At 44.5% G+C, this 18,599-nt stretch overlaps 1 protein-coding gene across 2 annotated transcripts in view; it reads right to left on the bottom strand.

The window, feature by feature from the left end:
- farsb (phenylalanyl-tRNA synthetase subunit beta) overlaps window positions 1–17,965 on the bottom strand; it is a 65,878-nt gene extending 47,913 nt beyond the window's left edge. Inside the window, exons 1-6 of one of the 2 annotated variants that reach the window (XM_087993681.1) lie at window positions 17,849–17,965; window positions 10,072–10,127; window positions 8,524–8,678; window positions 6,574–6,646; window positions 3,218–3,333; window positions 2,847–2,997 (exon numbers count right to left, since the gene is read on the bottom strand). In XM_087993681.1, the coding sequence (XP_087849807.1) occupies window positions 2,847–2,997; window positions 3,218–3,333; window positions 6,574–6,646; window positions 8,524–8,678; window positions 10,072–10,127; window positions 17,849–17,897 (600 nt within the window). In that variant the 5' untranslated portion in view covers window positions 17,898–17,965. Of the gene's footprint in view, window positions 1–2,846; window positions 2,998–3,217; window positions 3,334–6,573; window positions 6,647–8,523; window positions 8,679–10,071; window positions 10,128–16,662; window positions 16,865–17,848 lie in introns of those variants that run through there. The other variant, XM_043702054.2, reaches the window with a different exon arrangement.
- Between the last annotated feature and the right edge of the window lie 634 nt (window positions 17,966–18,599).

The raw sequence follows: 18,599 nt of genomic DNA, 5'->3' as shown, positions 1-18,599 counted from the left end.
CGTGATGGGGGATGGAGGTGTACAGGGACTGGATGTCCATGGTGAAGATGAGGCGTTGGGGACCGGGGAAGCGGAAATCCTGGAGGAGGTGGAGGGCGTGGGTGGTGTCACGAACGTAGGTGGGGAGTACAGGTCCTAGCTCCCCGCCCTGCCGTGTGTTCACCATCCCTCCAGACTTGCCCCTCTCTGAGGATGAAAGATCAGTCCTCAGCAGAGGTCTCACCTTCGTTCCCACACGTTCTCGGGTCAATGAATTCAATACACTGACTGGAATTGAAGTGACACCGAACAATTCTTCCGCCGCCTTCGCCTCCGTGCCTTCTTCTTCAATCAAGACTCTCGCCCACCCTCTGACGACCCCTTCTCCCACCTCCAACACACCCCGTCCACCTGGACACCCCGTGCTGGCCTCCTACCTGCCCTCGACCTCTTCATAGCAAACTGCCGCCGCGATATTAACCGCTACCTGAACTCCCCCACCCCTCCCACCCACTCCAACCTCTCACCCTCGGAACGCGCAGCCCTCCACTCCCTCCGTTCCAACCCCAACCTCACCATCAAACCAGCAGACAAGGGAGGCGCAGTAGTAGTTTGGCGCACTGACCTTTACACCGCTGAGGCCAAATGCCAGCTCGCAGATACCTCCTCCTACCGTCCCCTTGACCATGACCCCACCCCCCACCACCAAACCATCATCTCCCAGACCATCCATAACCTCATCACCTCAGGGGACCTCCCATCCACCGCCTCCAACCTCATAGTCCCACAACCCCGCACCGCCCGTTTCTACCTCCTGCCCAAAATCCACAAACCTGACTGCCCCGGACGACCCATCGTCTCAGCCTGCTCCTGCCCAACCGAACTCATCTCGGCATACCTCGACACGGTCCTGTCCCCATTAGTCCAAGAACTCCCCACCTACGTTCGTGACACCACCCACGCCCTCCACCTCCTCCAGGATTTCCGCTTCCCCGGTCCCCAACGCCTCATCTTCACCATGGACATCCAGTCCCTGTACACCTCCATCCCCCATCACGAAGGACTCAAAGCACTCCGCTTCTTCCTTTCCCGCCGTACCACCCAGTACCCTTCCACCGACACCCTCCTTCGACTGACCGAACTGGTCCTCACCCTGAACAACTTTTCTTTCCAATCCTCCCACTTTCTCCAAACAAAAGGAGTAGCCATGGGCACCCGCATGGGCCCCAGCTATGCCTGCCTCTTCGTAGGGTATGTGGAACAATCCATCTTCCGCAACTACACTGGCCCCACCCCCCATCTTTTCCTTCGCTACATTGATGACTGTATCGGCGCTACCTCGTGCTCCCACGAGGAGGTTGAACAGTTCATCCACTACACTAACACCTTCCACCCCAACCTCAAATTCACCTGGACAGTCTCGGACTCCTCCCTCCCCTTCCTAGACCTTTCTGTTTCTATCTCAGACGACCGAATCAACACGGACATCTACTACAAACCAACCGACTCCCACAGCTACCTGGACTACACCTCCTCCCATCCTGCCCCCTGTAAAAACGCCATCCCATTCTCCCAATTCCTTCGTCTCCGCCGCATCTGCTCCCAGGAGGACCAGTTCAAAATACGTACAACACAGATGGCCTCCTTCTTCAAGGACCGCAATTTCCCCCCCGACGTGGTCGACGGTGCCCTTCACCGCATCTCCTCCACTTCCCGCTCCTCCGCCCTTGAGCCCCGCCCCTCCAACCGCCACCAGGACAGAACCCCACTGGTCCTCACCTACCACCCCACCAATCTCCATGTACAGCGCATCATCCGCCGTCACTTCCGCCACCTCCAAACAGACCCCAGCACCAAGGATATATTTCCCTCCCCTCCCCTATCAGCTTTCCGTAGAGACCACTCCCTCCGCGACTCCCTTGTCAGATCCACACCCCCCCACCGACCCAACCTCCACTCCCGGCACCTTCCCTTGCAACCGCAGGAGGTGCAACACTTGCGCCCACACCTCCCCCCTCACTTCTCTCCAAGGCCCCAAAGGAAACTTCCATATCCGCCACAGATTCACCTGCACCTCCACCCACATCATCTACTGCATCCGCTGCAGCCGGTGTGGCCTCCTCTATATTGGGGAGACAGGCCGCCTACTTGCGGAGCGATTCAGAGAGCACCTCTGGGCCACCCGGACGAACCAACCCAACCAACCTGTAGCACAGCATTTCAACTCCCCCTCCCACTCCACCGAGGATATGCAGGTCATTGGACTCATCCACCGCCAAACCACAACAACCCGACGGTCGGAGGAGGAGCGTCTTATCTTCCGACTGGGAACCCTCCAACCGCAGGGGATGAACTTGGACTTCACCAGTTTCTTCATCCCCCCTCCCCCCACCTTGTCTCAGCCGGATCCCTCCAGCCCGGCACCGCCTTCCTGACCTGCAGTCTTCTTCTTGACCTCTCCGCCTCCATCCTACTCCGACCTATCACCCTCACCTTGACCTCTTTCCACCTATCACATTTCCAACGCCCCTCCTCCAAGTCCCTCCTCCCTACCTTTTATCTTCTCCTGCTGAACACTCTCTGCTCATTCCTGAAGAAGGGCCTGTGCCCGAAACGTCGAATCTCCTGTTCCCTGGATGCTGCCTGACCTGCTGTGCTGTTCCAGCAATAAAATTTCACACAGGTACAATTTTTCAAATTAAAAGAAAAAAGCAAAGTGCATAGCCATTGCAGATTAACTTAGAATTGCTCAATTATTAATAGCGACAGATCCTTTGTCAAATGAGTTCTTTTATGTTCAGTTTAAATCATCAAAGCAACAATATTCATCATATAAAAGTAAAACACCGACTGTAAATGTTGCTTACCTTGTAAAGATCCATTATTTCTGAAGCAGTGTATTCCTTTGACTGGTTTAAGGGTTTAAACTTAATTTCAGAAGGTGGTTTTGCAGTATAGGTAAAAGGTCCTACCAGTGTGTCCAGATCATGGGTTCCAATTGCAACCAAAGCTCGCTTCCTACAGAAACATTTACACACTAATTATTTTCTCAAGATTTACTTCCAGGGAATCTAACTTTTCAGTATTACAACTCGAACATAGCAGAACACCTCAAAATTGAGCAACCAAAACTTGTGACTATTTTACCACACGGATGTTTTCACACGATGTCTGAGTGACACACATTTGGGAGTTTTAGAGATGATTTATCAGAAAGTAAGGGCCGATGTGATCTCACCTGCAAATGTTTTGATGCAGCTTCTCCTGTAGATCAATGAAACTGTCATAGCGATCCTTGGTAAACTTAATGTTACGAAGGACAGCTGCTACAGCATGTGGGCGAACTTGTGCAGTCTACAAAGGAAGAGAATTATGATGAAATTGGGACTTATAACAACAAAGAGGTTTTGGATTGTGACGGTTACAGAATTAACAATACATTATGATTATAGCAGCACAAAAACATGACTAATTACTATTCCTCCCTTCGTGGAAATAATGACTGATTAAAAACATTTCTAATTCAGTGTTGAGATGGCTGATTACAAACAGAATGGTGGAAGAAAACTGCAATTGGTCCCAAACCTACTGGTTTTAGGCAGAAAAAATCTGCCAGGGTTTACGTTAGTTATCCCTATCCTACAGACAATTGAAAGATAGGATTTACTGTTACTTGGAGGCATAGATTAATCAAAGTTAAAAATCACACAACACCAGGTTATAGTCCAACAGACAATCACCTGATGAAGGAGCGTCGCTCCGAAAGCTAGTGTGCTTCCAATTAAACCTGTTGGACTATAACCTGGCGTTGTGTGATTTTTAACTTTGTACACCCCAGTCCAACACCGGCATTTCCAAATCTAGATTAATCAAGGTAGTCAACACAGTTTTGTTCAGAGAAGATTGTGTCTCAGTAATGTAATTGAATTTTCTGAGGAAGTAACGAGGATGATTCATGAGAGTAGTGTGGTGGATAGTCATTTACATAGATCCTCTTAAGGCATTTGGCAAGGTCCCACATGGCGTGCTGGTAATATAAATTAATGCCATAAGGATATGATGAGTTGGATTCAAAATTCCGAAACGTCGATTTTACTGCTCCTCGGATGCTGCCTGAACTGCTGTGCTCTTCCAGCACCACTAATCCAGAATCTGGTTTCCAGCATCTGCAGTCATTGTTTTTACCTAGTTGATTTTAACCCTACTGCGAATCCTCTTGCAAGGATGCCTGCCTTGAAGAAGTTTTCCTCCTCTCTCTACAAGAATCTCAGGGAGTCCCTCTCCCACTGCATTTCCTCTGCCCTGAAGCTCTTCAACCATCTCCTGAAACAAACTTGTTACCACAGCCACATTTGCTTCCTCAGTGCCTGCCTCCATAACCAACTCATCCCACATGGACTCCGGACCACCTTTAAACCAGCAGAGTTCGGAACCGAACAGGACAAACAGGAAGGGCTTTTGCCCGAAACATCGATTTTACTGCTCCTCGGATGCTGCCTGAACTGCTGTGCTCTTCCAGCACCACTAATCCAGAATCTGGATTCAAAATTGACGTAGTGATAGGAAACAAAGGATAACTGTAGACAGGTATAGTTGCAAATGGAAACCCATTCCCAATTGCGTTGCACAGGGCACAGTTTTGGGCCCCTTGCTATCAGTGATATGTATTCATAACTTTGACATAAGCATCAGAGCGACAATAGGGAAATTTGCTGATGACATAAAAATTAATTAGGTTATTGATCATGAAGGTTATGGTAATTCACTGCAGGAAGATATCAATGGTTAGATTCAGCACAAAATGGCAAATGGATTTCAGTCTGAACAAGAGAGAGGTTGTGAATTTGGGAAAGCAAACAAAGCAAAGGAACACACAGTAAACAGGGGTGTATTGAGAGGGATAGAGGTGGTGAGAGACCTTGGAGTGCACATACACTGGGTCCTAAATGTGGCAGGATAAGTACATATGGTGGTAAAGAAGGCATGTGAGTTGCTTTCCTTCACTGGGTGAGGTATTGAACCCAAGAGCAGGGATGTCACGTTAGAACAATATTAAACACTAGCTAGGCCACGGCTGGAGTTGTGTACATAGTTTGGGTCACCATATTACACAAAGGACATAATTGCTTTAGGAAGAGTAGAGAGGAGATTAACAAGAATGTTGCCGAGGCCTGAAAATTGCAGGTGTGAACAAAGATTGGATAAGCTCAGGTTGTTTTCCTTAGAAATGTGGAGGGTGAGGAGTGACTTAGTTGAGTTCTACAAAATAATGAGGGGCTTGGACTGAGTGGATGGAAAACTGATTTTTCCCAAAGGAGAGATCAATCATTGTGGGCCCAAATTTCAGGCTATTTGTAGACATTAGAGGAGACGTGAGGGAAAACATATTTCACCCAGAGCATGGTGAGTGTCTAGACTTCTTTATTAAACTGCCACGCATGAATTTTAGTTATTATTAAATTAGTAAAATAACTTATCGATCTGTTCAGCCAGGCACTGCACTGCTGGGTAGGGGGCTGGTCAGTTATTGGCTTTTTAGCGCCAGCCTTTTGTTATGTTTTAAGTAATTCTTGGCAGTCTCCTAACCCAGCCCAAATGGCCCAACCCAAAAACTGACAAGATCCAAAATCCAGGACAAATTCAGTCCAGGTTGCCAGTTTTGATACACTGCCTGTATTTTGCTCAAACTCAGAATTTCTTTTTCAGAAATACTGAAACTGGTATAAAAAGTTCATATGATGTATTTTTCCTTTTAGGACCTGGGTTGAAATCCATCCCCAGTGGTGTAGGCAACACAAACATTACAATCCTTTCACAGGAATAGGTGTATCGTCTAAGGTTGGGAGTCAGAAATGCTGTCGAACAGCGTTCAAGCTGTATATATTAGCTTCATATATTAGCTTCATGAAATGACCAAATATTCCATTTTTAAAGATGAACATTCCTCATTTTAAACATATTTTAAAAATAAAATATATTTGCTCCAACATTTGGTATGAAATTTAAGCTGGAATGGTAATGGCATCTTGAAAAGAGTTTTTTTTCACTTCCTTTAAAACCATATAACATTCTATAAATGATGCTTCTTTCATATAATACAGAAGTGAAAGTGAAAGTCACCACAGAGGGCCATAACTACTTTTTTATTCATTTGTGGGATATGGGCATCACTGACTAGCCAGCAGCTATTGCCCATCTCTAATTGCCCTTGAGAAGGTGTTGGCGAGTTGTCTTCTTGAACTGCTACAATCTGTCTGTTGTAGGTTGACCCATAATGTCATTTGGAGGGAATTTCAGGATTTTGACTCAGCAAAATCATTATTGCTTGCTCAATAGAGACAGAGAGAGAGAGAGAGAGAGACAGACAGACAGACAGAGAGAAAGAGACAACCGGTGGTAACTTTAATTTGAGGGTAACCACACCTCAAGTGAGGGGCAAGGTTGAGAAGATGGGGTCCATGATGACCCCAGCCAATTTAGGAATTGGAAGACTTGTTCTTAGTGTCACTCTGCATCACAAATTAGCCATCGAACCAACTGAGTTAATCTACCCCCATATAATGTTTCAGCTTACTAGGCAAAATACATGTTTACCTCTTTGGTGATAATTAATTTCTGCATGTCTCCACTAGGTGGCCCCACTCTTGTGTACTTTGGAGCTTCAATTCTGCTTGGACAAATGAAAGTTACATCATGACAGTCAACATCTTTTACAAGCAATAGGTATCTTAAAACTTTAATAACTTAACAACAAACCACACTTAATGAAATTACGATACTTTCCAAATAAGAAAGAAGGCTTGGTGACAAAGAAAACAGTAAGAAAGTGAAGTAAAGCAGCATCTATCAGCAGAGAAGCGAGTTAATGTTTCAGGGTCATGTCTTTTCATCAGAACAAAGTTGGAGGTATAATTGGTTTTCAACAAGTGAAAGGAAGAGGACAAGAAAAGAACAAAAGGGAGGGCCTGGGATCAGACACAAAGCCAAAGAGAGTGGTAATGGAACAAATAAAGACATTAGAGGTGAGTTGAGAAGAAGTTTGAATTGCAGAATAATGACAGATTCTCTCCAAAATCAAAAACAAGAGACAATAAAAGTAAAACCAAAACCTGAAATGCAAAAGTAAACAAAATTTGAGCAGAAGTTACAATCAAGCTGAAAATGTTCAAACAACTGCACCACATCCTTTGGTTAAGGCCTTCTTCCAGCCATCATTTCAGATGAGTCTGGAAGAAGTCCTTAACCAAAGGATGTGGTGCGGTTGTTTGAACTTCATTCAACACAAAAGGGCCGAGGAGAGAAATCAATATGTGAGCAAGGTGAAGAATTAAAAAAGGTGAGTGCAGTGTCATGTTTGCGGGCTAAAGAAATGTTCCACAAAATAGTTACCATGCTGCATTTAGTCTCCCTAATGCACAGTAAATAGTGAGCAGTAAATAAGAAGTCACTAAATAGAAAGAAGTACACATAATGCTCTTTGTTTCATCTGAAAAGTGTGTTTGGGACCTGAGTCGAGTTGTGCTGGGAGTAAGGGAGGGGACAATGAGCTGACTAAGATGTAGGCCAGGATATTTTGGAGGAGATACTCCCTTTGGAACAATGAAAGGGAATGGAAAGAGGTCGATGTTTTTGGTAATGGTGGTATCACACTTGAGGTGGCAGCAGGCATTTCATTGGACAGGGTGGGTCAAAGGTGAGGACAAAGATAGATAGATTCCCTAAAGATAGATTCCCTATAGTGTGGAAACAGGTCCTTTGGCCCAACAAGTCCACACTGACCCTCCGAAGAGCAGCCCACCCAGACCCATTCCCCTACATTTACCCCTGACTAATGCACCTGACGCAACAGGCAATTTAGCATGGCCAATTCACCTAACCTGCACATCTTTGGACTGTGGGAGGAAACCGGAGTACCTGGAGGAAACCCCCGCAGACATGGGGAGAACGTGCAAACTCCACACAGACAGTTGCTCGAGGCGGGAACTGAACCGGGTCCCTGGCGCTGTGAGACAACAGTGCTAACCACTGAGCCACCGTGCCGCCCCCAAGGACAAAGGACATATCCTGGCATGGTTCTGGAAGGGCGGGGAAGTGGTGCAAAGAGAAATGTGGGAAATGAGCTGGACAGGATCAACAGCTCTTCTTCTTTTCAGCTTTTGGTTTTAGTCTCATTTTTCTGATTTTAGACAGTCACTGTCCACCATCTTGCCATTCATACCTCCTCTAATGTGTCTCCTTTCACATGTTATGTGTCTTCACTTGTCCCATTACCAAGCCCTGTGGTCTTACACAAACTTGTGTCATTTAATCGTTTACGTCTTCCAACCTACCAAGACCTTCTCTTTGTTTTGTCTACATTTCTTCCTAACCCCTTCTCTTATTTAAAATCTGTTACTTGTCTAACATCTTCCAGTTCTGACAAAGTTAATCTGAAATATTAACTATTTCTCTCTATATACTTGTTCAGGATTTCCATCAAGGATTGAGTTTATTTCATATTTCACAGCAAATGCAGTATTCTACTTTCATATTAAGAAACGTTACCTGTCTTTAAAGACCTGCAAACCACGGGTCAATCCTTCCAGGCACAAGAGATCATAACGGTTGGCAGGAACATCGATTTTATACAATATCATATCGGATGCACCCTCTGCTTTTCCATCTCCTTGTTCTCTGCTTATAATTTCCTTTTCAGATGTCTGCAACAAAAGAACCAACCTATATAATACACATATATAGTATACATACGTGTACATATTCACAACAGCTTTACACAAGCAGCATTTGAATGCAAGAAACCGGAAGCTTCCACACTCCCTGCCGCACCCCCTCCTCACCCTACCCTACCCTAAAAGGTAGTAAAATACATTATATAATTGTAATACTGATTAGCAAAATATCATTTTTAATCCCAGATCTATGCAATTACGTGATCTCAGTCAGATTGTAGTAGGATGGCCAATGTAGGCCTCAGCAGCTCTGAGCTATGATTAGGAAATTATAGAGTCACAGAGATGTACAGCATGAAAACAAACCCTTCGGTCCAAACTGTCCATGCCGACCAGATATCCCAACCAGATATCCTGCCAGCACCCGGTCCATATCCCTCCAAACCCTTCCTATTCAAATACCCATCTAAATGCCTGTTAAATGTTGCAATTGTACCAGCCTCCACCACATCCTCTGGCAGGTCATTCCATACACATACCACCCTCTGCGTGAAAAAATTGCCCCTTAGGTCTCTTTTATATCTTTCCCCTCTCACTCTAAACCTATGCCCTCTAGTTCTGGACTCCCCAATCCCAGGGAAAAGACTTTGTCTATTTATCCTATCCATGCCCCTCATAATTTTGTAAACCTCTATAAGGTCACCCCTCAGCCTCCGACGCTCCAGGGAAAACAGCCCCAGCCTGTTCAGCTTCTCCCTGTAGCTCAAATCGTCCAACCCTGGCAACATCCTTGTAAATCTTTTCTGAATCCTTTCAAGTTTCACAACATCTTTCCAATAGGAAGGAGATCAGAACTGCATGCAATATTCCAACAGTGGCCTAACCAATGCCCTGTACAGCTGCAACATGACCTCCCATTTCCTGTACTCAATACTCTGACCAATAAAGGAAAGTATACCAAACGCCTTCTTCACTATCCTATCTACCTGCGAATCCACTTTCAAGGAGCTATGAACCTGCACTCCAAGGTCTCTTTGTTCAGCAACACTCCCTAGGACCTTACCATTAAGAGTATAAGTCCTGCTAAATTCATGAGAATCAAAACAGCTCAGATTAATTCTTCTTGTCAACGGTCAATGATACCTACTGGAAAATGTACATTTATAAATATATTAGCTAAGCTTCAGCTGTGGTGCTTGACATGGTTGAATAGCCTATCAATAATCATACATAATTAATGATCATTAGGCAAAGTTGAGCAAGGCAGACTGCAAGCTGAACTGTACCTCAACATATGTGAGCATCTTAAATAGAGAAAATTGGATTGGAAAATTGGTAAAGATTTGCTGATACTTTTTTATTTGACATTCACTATACTTCTACACACGTGTTGCTTTTAGCTAGATATAAAATGATACCGTACCACTTCATCCAGTTCCAAACCAAACTCAAAACATAGTGCATCAAACTCTTCATCAGCTGTAAAAGAAAATTAAAAAATTAGGTGTTGTAAAACTCAATAATTTCAGAAAATTTCTGGAAGGATGACCATATAATTTTATGGAGTCAAGAGTAAGTATTTGCCAAGTGCACCATACCTAACCTTAACACCTCACCTCCCCCCATACAGCATGTCTGGTGTAGCTTAGAACAGATTCTTTAGTTGTTGGATTGCTTACCTCTGTTTATTGTATGTTGTTCATACAGCTTGGCACCTGACATGTAATTTCACCAGGCTGACACCTGTTTTACGTTTTTTTCATTGATTTGATGTGGGTTGTCACTGGCTGGTCAGCATTTATTTTCTGGTCCATAGTTGCCCTTGAGAAGGTGGTGATGAGCTGCCTTCTTGAACTGCTACAGTCCACCTGCTGTGCGTTAGCTCACAATGCCATTAGGGAGGGAATTCAAGGATTTTGAGCCAGCCACTGTGAAGTTGTATTTCCAACTCAGCATGGTGAGTGGCCTAGAGGGGATCTTGGAAGTGATGGTGTTCCTTTGTATCTACTGCACTTATCCCTCTAGGTGGAAGTGGTCCTGGGTTTGGAAGGTGCTTTCTGAAGATCTTGTGGATTTCAGTGCATCTTGTCGATACTACTCACTGCTGCTACTGAGCATCAGTGGTGGAGAGAGTGGATATTTATGGATGTTGTGCCAATCAAGCAGGATGCCTTGGCTTGGATGGCATCAAGCTTCTTGAGTATTATTGGAGCTGCAATCATCCAGGCAAGTGGAGGGTATTTCATCACAATCCTGACTTGTGCCTTGTAGATGATGGCTTTAGGGAGTTAGGAGGTGGGTCACTTGCCACAGTATTCCTTGCCTCTAACCTGCTTTTGTAACCACTGTGTTTATGTGGTGAGTCCAGTTGAGTTTCTGGTCAATGGTAACTCCAAGGATGTTGACTGTGGGGGAGTTAATGCTGGTAATATCACTGAATGTCAAAGGGTAGTGGTTAAATTATCTCTTATTAGTGATCATAGCTTGACTGTTGCGTAGTGTGAATGTTACTTGCCACTTGTCAGCCCAAATCTAGATATTGAGATCTTGTTACATTTGAGCAAGGAATGCTTCAGTATTTGAGAGGTGTAAATGAATTTGCAACATTCAGCACCATCAATGAATATCTTCATTTTGACCTTGTGATGGAGAGAAGGTCATTGATGAAACAGCTGAGAATGGATGGGCCTGGAACACTACCCTGACGCTCTCTAGGTGCTGTTCTAGGATGCCTTCCTGCACTCTTCATTGAAACAGTTTTGATTCCTTGAGTTGTGGCAATGTTAGAGTCAGGAATATGCTGAGGTATTAGTTTACAGATTGTGTTTGAAAATAATTCTGCTGATGGCCCACAGTGCCACACATGGAAGCCCAGTTTTGAGTTACTAGATTTATCGTTTTGGGCACGATAGTCCCGCCATACACGGAGTATCCACAATATGATCAGACTTTATCTCCACAAGGACGATTAGGTGATCACTTCTATTAATGTAGAAATGAACAGATGCACCTGCTACAGGTACAATGGCAAGCACGAGGTCAAGTATGTTTTCCCCCTCATGACTTGCAGCATGCCCTATTAGCAGCTATGTGCTTTAGGACTTGACCAGCTTAGTTAGTAGTGGTACCGTTTATCAAGTCTTGATGATGAACAGTGAAGTCCCACATTTAAAGTACAATCTGTGCCCTTACTACTGTCAATGTATCTTCCATTTGGTGTTCAACATGAAGGATTCCTCAGCTGAAGAGTGACACAGCAAGGTTTCTTGCCTGTGTTTGACCTGATGTTGAGAGAGTCGCGTGTAGGCCAGACCAAATATAATTGGCAGATTTTTCTTCCCTAAAAAGATACTAGTAAATCAAATAGGTTTTTGCAACTATCAACAATGGCTTCATGATTGTCATTTAACGGGCTATTAGTTCCAGATTTATTCATTGAATTCAAAACTCATCTTCTACCTCAGTAGAATTTGCTTTCCATCCCCCAATTCCCAGCTTAGGTCTCTGGCTTACCAGTCTTGTAACAAACCAAATCTTCAAATGTTGGAAAGAAGAAACTGCCTATTTCAACAGACAGGACGCCCTCCGCAAAGGAAATCCTAGAAATTGAAGAGACCTACAGACCTCAGACTATCAGGATAAGCAAGGGTCCTCCACCCAGCAAACAGTGAGTTTTCCAAGTTCGAAATGCATTCCAGGAAAATAGGAAAACCTCCAGATTGCCTGAATTTGTTCACAGAAATGGGGTAGTAGTGAATGCAATTATGTACACAAATACATAATAATCATAATGAGGAAAAGGATTGGGAGAGATGTGCTATTTGGGTGTGAAAAGGTTAATAATCAAGAATTCCACAAGCTCTGTCCACCAGGATGATATCAAATGGACTTGTGGCAGGACAGATTATGATCTTAAAGGAGATTCTCCTCAAAATCTCTGCAACAATGTTTATTATATAGTGTGATCTGTAACTAGTGACTCTCACATACAATAAACTACCTATATTGTTAATGACATGAGACATTTCTAGTTTGACCAGGAAGTGGTTTTCCTCTGCCACAGTAAACCAAGCAGGCCATGAGGTTTCCTACACTTAAGGAAGATGATGGCAACAATCATCATCACGAGCAGCAGTTCATCCAGTGTAATGAGCTGCACGTGCATACAGCACAGATTAGTATAATTCTGTACTTTACAAATGTTTTATGTGTCTCCAATATACCCCCCCCCCCCCGCTCCTGCAGATACTAGAGTCATATTGGGTACAACTCCATGGCATTGACAGCAGCATAATACTTTATTCAGAAATGTGAGCTCTTCATTGCAAGGTTGATAAATCCCCAGGACTTGATCAGGTGTACCCCAGAACCTTGTGGGAAGGTAGGGAAGTGATTTTTGGGCCCCTTGCTGAGATATTTGTATCATCAATAGCCACAGGTGAGGTGACAGAAGACTGCAGGTTGGCTAAGGTGGTGCGATTACTTAAGAAAGGTGGTAAGGAAAAGCCAGGGAACTATAGACCGATGAGCCTGACATCAATAGTGGGCAAGTTATTGCAGGGGATTCTGAGGGGTAGGATTTACATGCATTTGGAAAGGCAAGGACTGATTGGGATAGTCAACATGGCTTTGTGCATGGGAAATCATGTCTTACTAACTTGACTGAGTTTTTTGAAGAAGTGACAAAGAGGATTGATGAACATAGAATGGAGGACACTGTATGTGCACTTTAGTAATGTGTACAACAAGGTTCCAAATGGTAGTCTGGTTAATAAGGTTAGATGACATGGAATACTGGGAAAACTAGCCATTTGGATAAAAACATTAGATTAGATTAGATTCCCTACAATATGGAAACAGGCCCTTCGGCCCAATAAGTCCACACCGACCCTCCGAAGAGTCACCCACTCAGACCCATTTCCCTATGAATGATGTACATAACACTATCGGCAATTTAGCATGACTGATTGACCTGACCTGCACATCTTTGGACTGTGGGAGGAACCCGGAGCACCCGGAGGAAACCCACGCAGACACAGGGAGAATGTGCAAACTCCACACAGACAGTCACTCGAGCTTGAAGGTAGTTTGAAGGTAGGTGACAAAGGGTGGAGGGTTCCACAAGCAGTGTGCTACAAGGATTGGTGCTGGGTCCACTGCTTTTTGTCATTTATAGGAATGATTTATATGTGAATATAGGAGGTATGGTTAGTAATTTTGCAAATAACACCAACATTGGTGGTGTAGTGGACAGCGAAGAAGGTTACCTCAGAGTACAATGGGACCTTGATCAGATGTGCCAATGGGCTGAGGAATGACAAATGGAGTTCAACCTACATTTTGGAAAGGCAAGTCCCCTTCCCCCACCTCACCACAGTTCCAACCTTCCAGCTCAGCACTGTCCCCATGACTTGTCCTACCTGCCTATCTTCCTTTCTACCTATCCACTCCACCCTCCTCTCTGACCTATCACCTTCATCCCCACCCCATTCACCCATTGTACTCTTTGCTACCTTGCCCCACCCTCCTCCCTGACCTATCACCTCCATCCCCACCCCCATTCACCTATTGTACTGTATGCTACTTTCTCCCCACCCCCACCCCCCTCTCATTTATCTCTCCACCCTGCAGGCACCCTGCCTCTATTCCTGATGAAGGGCTTTTGCTCGAAATGTCGATTTTCCTGCTCCTCGGATGCTGCCTGAACTGCTGTGCTTTTCCAGCACTACTATAATCTAGCATCTTATATATTCAATGGTAGGGTCCTGGGGAATGTTGCCCAACAAAGAGACCTTGTAGTACAGGTCCATAATTCCTTGAAAGCAGAGTCGTAGGTAGAATGTATCAAAAGAAGGCGGCATTTGGTACATTCGCCCTTATTGGTCAGAGGATTGAGTACAGGAGTTGGGAGGTCATGTTGTGGCTGTACTGGACATTGGTTAGGTCACTTTTGGAATACTACTATAAAGGTTTATAGAATCATGAGGGGCACGGATAGGATAAATAGTCAGGGCAGGGGAGTCCAAAAATAGACAGCATACGGTTAAGGGAAGGATTTAAAAGGGATCTATGGGGCATCTTTTTCTCACAGAGGGTTGTGCATGCTTTCCTTTATTGGTCAGAGTACTGAATACAGGAGTTGGGAGGTCATGTTGCAGCTGTACGGGACATTGGTTAGGCCACTGTTGGAATATTGTGTGCAATTCTGGTTTCCTTCCTAACAGAAAGATGTTGTGAAACTTGAAAGGGTTCAGGAAAGATGTACAAGGATGTTGCCAGGGTTGGAGGATTTGAGCTATAGGGAGACGCTAAACAAGCTGGGGCTGTTTTCCCTGGAACGTCGGAGGCTGAGGGGTGACCTTATAGAGGTTTACAAAATTATGAGGAGCATGGATAGGGTAAATAGGCAAAGTCTTTTCCCTGGGGTCAGGGAGTCCAGAACTAGAGGGCATAGGTTTAGAGTGAGACGGGAAAGATATAAAAGAGACCTACGGGGCAACCTTTTCACTGAGAGGGTGGTACGTGTATGGAATGACCTTCCAGAGGAAGTGGTGGAGTATAATTGCAACATTTAAAAGGCATTTGGATGGGTATATGAATAGGAAGGGTTTGGAGGGATACGGGCCGGGTGCTGACAGGTGGGACTAGATTGGGTTGCGATATCTGGTCAGCATGGAAAAGTTGGATAGAAGGGTCTGTTTCCATGCTGTACATCTCTATGACTCGATGTATAGAATGCGCTGCCAGAGGAAGTGATGGAGGCTGGTACAACTGCAACATTTAAAAGGCATTTGGATGCATATATGAATAGGAAGGATTTAGAGGGTTATGGGCCAAATGCTGGCAAATGGGACTAGATTAATTTAGGATATCTGGTCCGCATGGACAAGTTGGACCAAAGGGCCTGTTTCCATGCTGTACATCTCTATGAGTCTGGGCAGTGTGCCTTGTTGTGCCAACTCAGCACAAAGGATTTTGCACCTGACACCAATTACATTTTTACCCAAAGTCAACACACTAACATTAGAAGGGCTTATGCCCGAAACGTTGATTCTCCTGTTCCTTGGATGCTGCCTGACCTGCTGCGCTTTTCCAGCAACACATTTTTAAGCTCTGATCTCCAGCATCTGCAGTCCTCGCTTTCTCCTACACTAACATTCCCAGCAAATGATAGCAGACAGCAATCAGGGGAGTGCTGGATTATTTTGCCATCCTTGCTGTTGCCCTGGCTGAAATCAGCAAAGTGTTGGAACTGATTTGGGGACTATGTAATACTTATGATGTAATTACCAGCTAGGCCACATTTTCTACTTTTGCAACTATAAGAGCTGACTGCATTATGAATGGCACAGTACGATTAAAATATTTCTTTCAGAAAGATCAGATTGCAAACAGCGGAATTTATATTGTATTAGCTATTTCAGCATAATTCCCAAAAGGTTGGAACATATTAAAAATGTACGTTACAGAGAAAATTGATTTTTAAAAAATCGTTTTTGTTTAGTGGCAACATCCCTTGAAAGATACATTGCATGAATTGGTTCTCCAACTAACGTGTCGCATTTTTTTCAAAAAAAAAACTTAGTGGCAAGCGTTTTTGTTTGGAAATTAAAAACAAGAATCTGCATTATTTAAAACCAGTACCATGCAATCAACCCCAAGCCCGCTGTTTCTTTAAAGTGCGCCTCTCCCTGATATTGACAGCTCCGCTCTCCCTCAAATCACCGCCCACACCGCCACAGGGCTCCGACTCTGCATGATGCAATCAATAGAAAGGAAGACTCCCCGGGACCGGGCAACAAAACAATGAATGAATCCGAACGTTCAGGTACTCCGTGTTCCAAGTCCCAGGTTCCATTCTCCAGGTCCCACGTTCCAGATTGAGCTCCCCCCACCCTTGCACTCCTCTCTCATTCCCAACCCCGTGTAACAATCTAGTTACACTCTTCCCGGGCGTTATTCACCCACCACCCCGCCAGCTAAGACCACGAATGAATGGATTTATCGAACTCACTGTATACTTGACCCAAAGCTTCAAACAGCAAATCCCTCTTCACACTGACAGTAGGCATGGTGAAAACCGGCAGACACAACCAGGGCGAGCGTGCACGCAAGGGCCCGACCCGGCGGCTGTCTTCACCACTCCTGAGCGGGTGTTCATGTTTTCACTTTGCTGCAGCTTCAACGAATCATCTTTTCAAACACGCAATATCTGCATTGTTTTACTCGCGGATACCCTCGGCCACCAATTGCAGCATCTGTCGTTGGCACTTTTCCTCGGGCGTATAATGCAGCTACCTACTGGGGTAAAACGACGTGTTCATTGTTGTCAGGACGTCAAAGGAGGGCAGTCCAAAAAAGGAAGTTGCAGAAAGTTATGTATCCGGAGAGTAAAAGTAAGCTATCAGTGCAGTTTTGCCCAGATACTAATTTTTTTGTATTTGGTTACAAAGTTGTAAAGAGGCGTATTTTTCTGCCAAGTTAAACGCAGGGTCCGTTGAGTTATTGTACCCCCGTGCATTAATTGCAGCTAAAGGTAGTCTTGTATAAGCAAGAAATGCTTTTGGTTTGTTTGTTAGATAGTGTCAAACTCCACTATTTGTTTGTTTCTTCTTATTCTATTCTACAGAACCGAACTGCTTTAGTAATAATGAATGTGTAGAAATATATTTTTATGAATAAAGTGTATTTTTGAAATAAAAAGGCGCATTTTCAATATTGATTTGTAGGGCAGAAATTTCACGCAGAATGCTTTTAGTAGGAAAGATAAAACTCATAAAACAAGTTGGACTTGATGGTACTGGAAATTAATCATGAATTTCAGCATTCCTTCCCATCGTCTTTCTGTGGGTGTTTGCACAACATGTCAGCCAAACCAGTGCGGCAGGGATCTACGACTGGGACCTGTGCGAACAGAAAGCAACTGTAATTCCCTCGCCAATCCAATGAAGAAATCATTGATCAGCATAGCCGAATCTGAACAGTGAATTAAATGTTTGGATTTTGTAAACTGCAGGTGTTATTCTTGTGTTACTCATTCCTGTCCTCAGGAATTTACCTACAAATGTTCAGTGGATTCTAGATTGTTTACATCCAGACTGTTTCTTAAATTCTGCACTGTTATGATTAGCTGGCTCCGGGCGGGGGGTACTATCCAACAATCCGAGAACTGTGCAATAGACCTCAGAACGTTCATTTACCTGATGACTTCGTTATTTTGCTGGAAAAGCGCAGCAGGTCAGGCAGCATCCAAGGAACAGGAGAATCAACATTTCGGGCATAAGCCTTTCATCAGAAATCACATTGATCTGCTCTGCTTTTCCAGCGCCACACTTTTTGACCACGATCTCCACCATCTGCAGACCTCACTTTCTCCCAATGTTGTAATTCTCCCATCCTCCACCACTTCCTCTGGCAGCTAATTCCATAAACGCACCACCCTCTGTGTGAAAATGTTGCTCCCTAGTTCCCTTTTAAACCTTTCCCCTCTCACTTTAATCCAAGCCCTACGGTTTTGGACTCCCAATCCCTGAGGAAATGACCTTGTCTATTTACCCTATTCATGCCCCTCATAGTTTTATAATCCCTGTATAAGGTCACTCCTCAGCCTCCGATGCTCCAGGGAAAATAGTCTCAGTCTATCCAGCCTTTCCCTTACCTCAAACCATGGTAACATTCTTCTAAATCTTTTCTGAACCCTTTCAAGTTTCACAACAGCCTCCCTCTAGGAGGAAGACCAGAATTGCATACAATATTCCAATAGCAGTCTAACCGATGTCTTGTACAGCTACAAAATGACCTCTCAACTCTTATTCTCAATGCACTGACCAATAAAGGCAAGCACAGCAAATGCCTTCTTGACTATCCTATCTACCTGTGACTCCACTTTCAAGGAACTATGAACCCGCACTCCAAAGTCTCTTTGTTCAGCAACACTCCCAGGACCACAGC

The sequence above is a fragment of the Chiloscyllium plagiosum genome, unplaced genomic scaffold, assembly GCF_037043375.1.
Source record: "Chiloscyllium plagiosum isolate Xiang-an unplaced genomic scaffold, Cpla_swu_hap1 HiC_scaffold_13, whole genome shotgun sequence".
Lineage (NCBI taxonomy): Eukaryota > Metazoa > Chordata > Chondrichthyes > Orectolobiformes > Hemiscylliidae > Chiloscyllium > Chiloscyllium plagiosum.
Note: the sequence above shows the minus strand (reverse complement) of the source record. Positions and strands in the feature narration are given on the sequence as shown.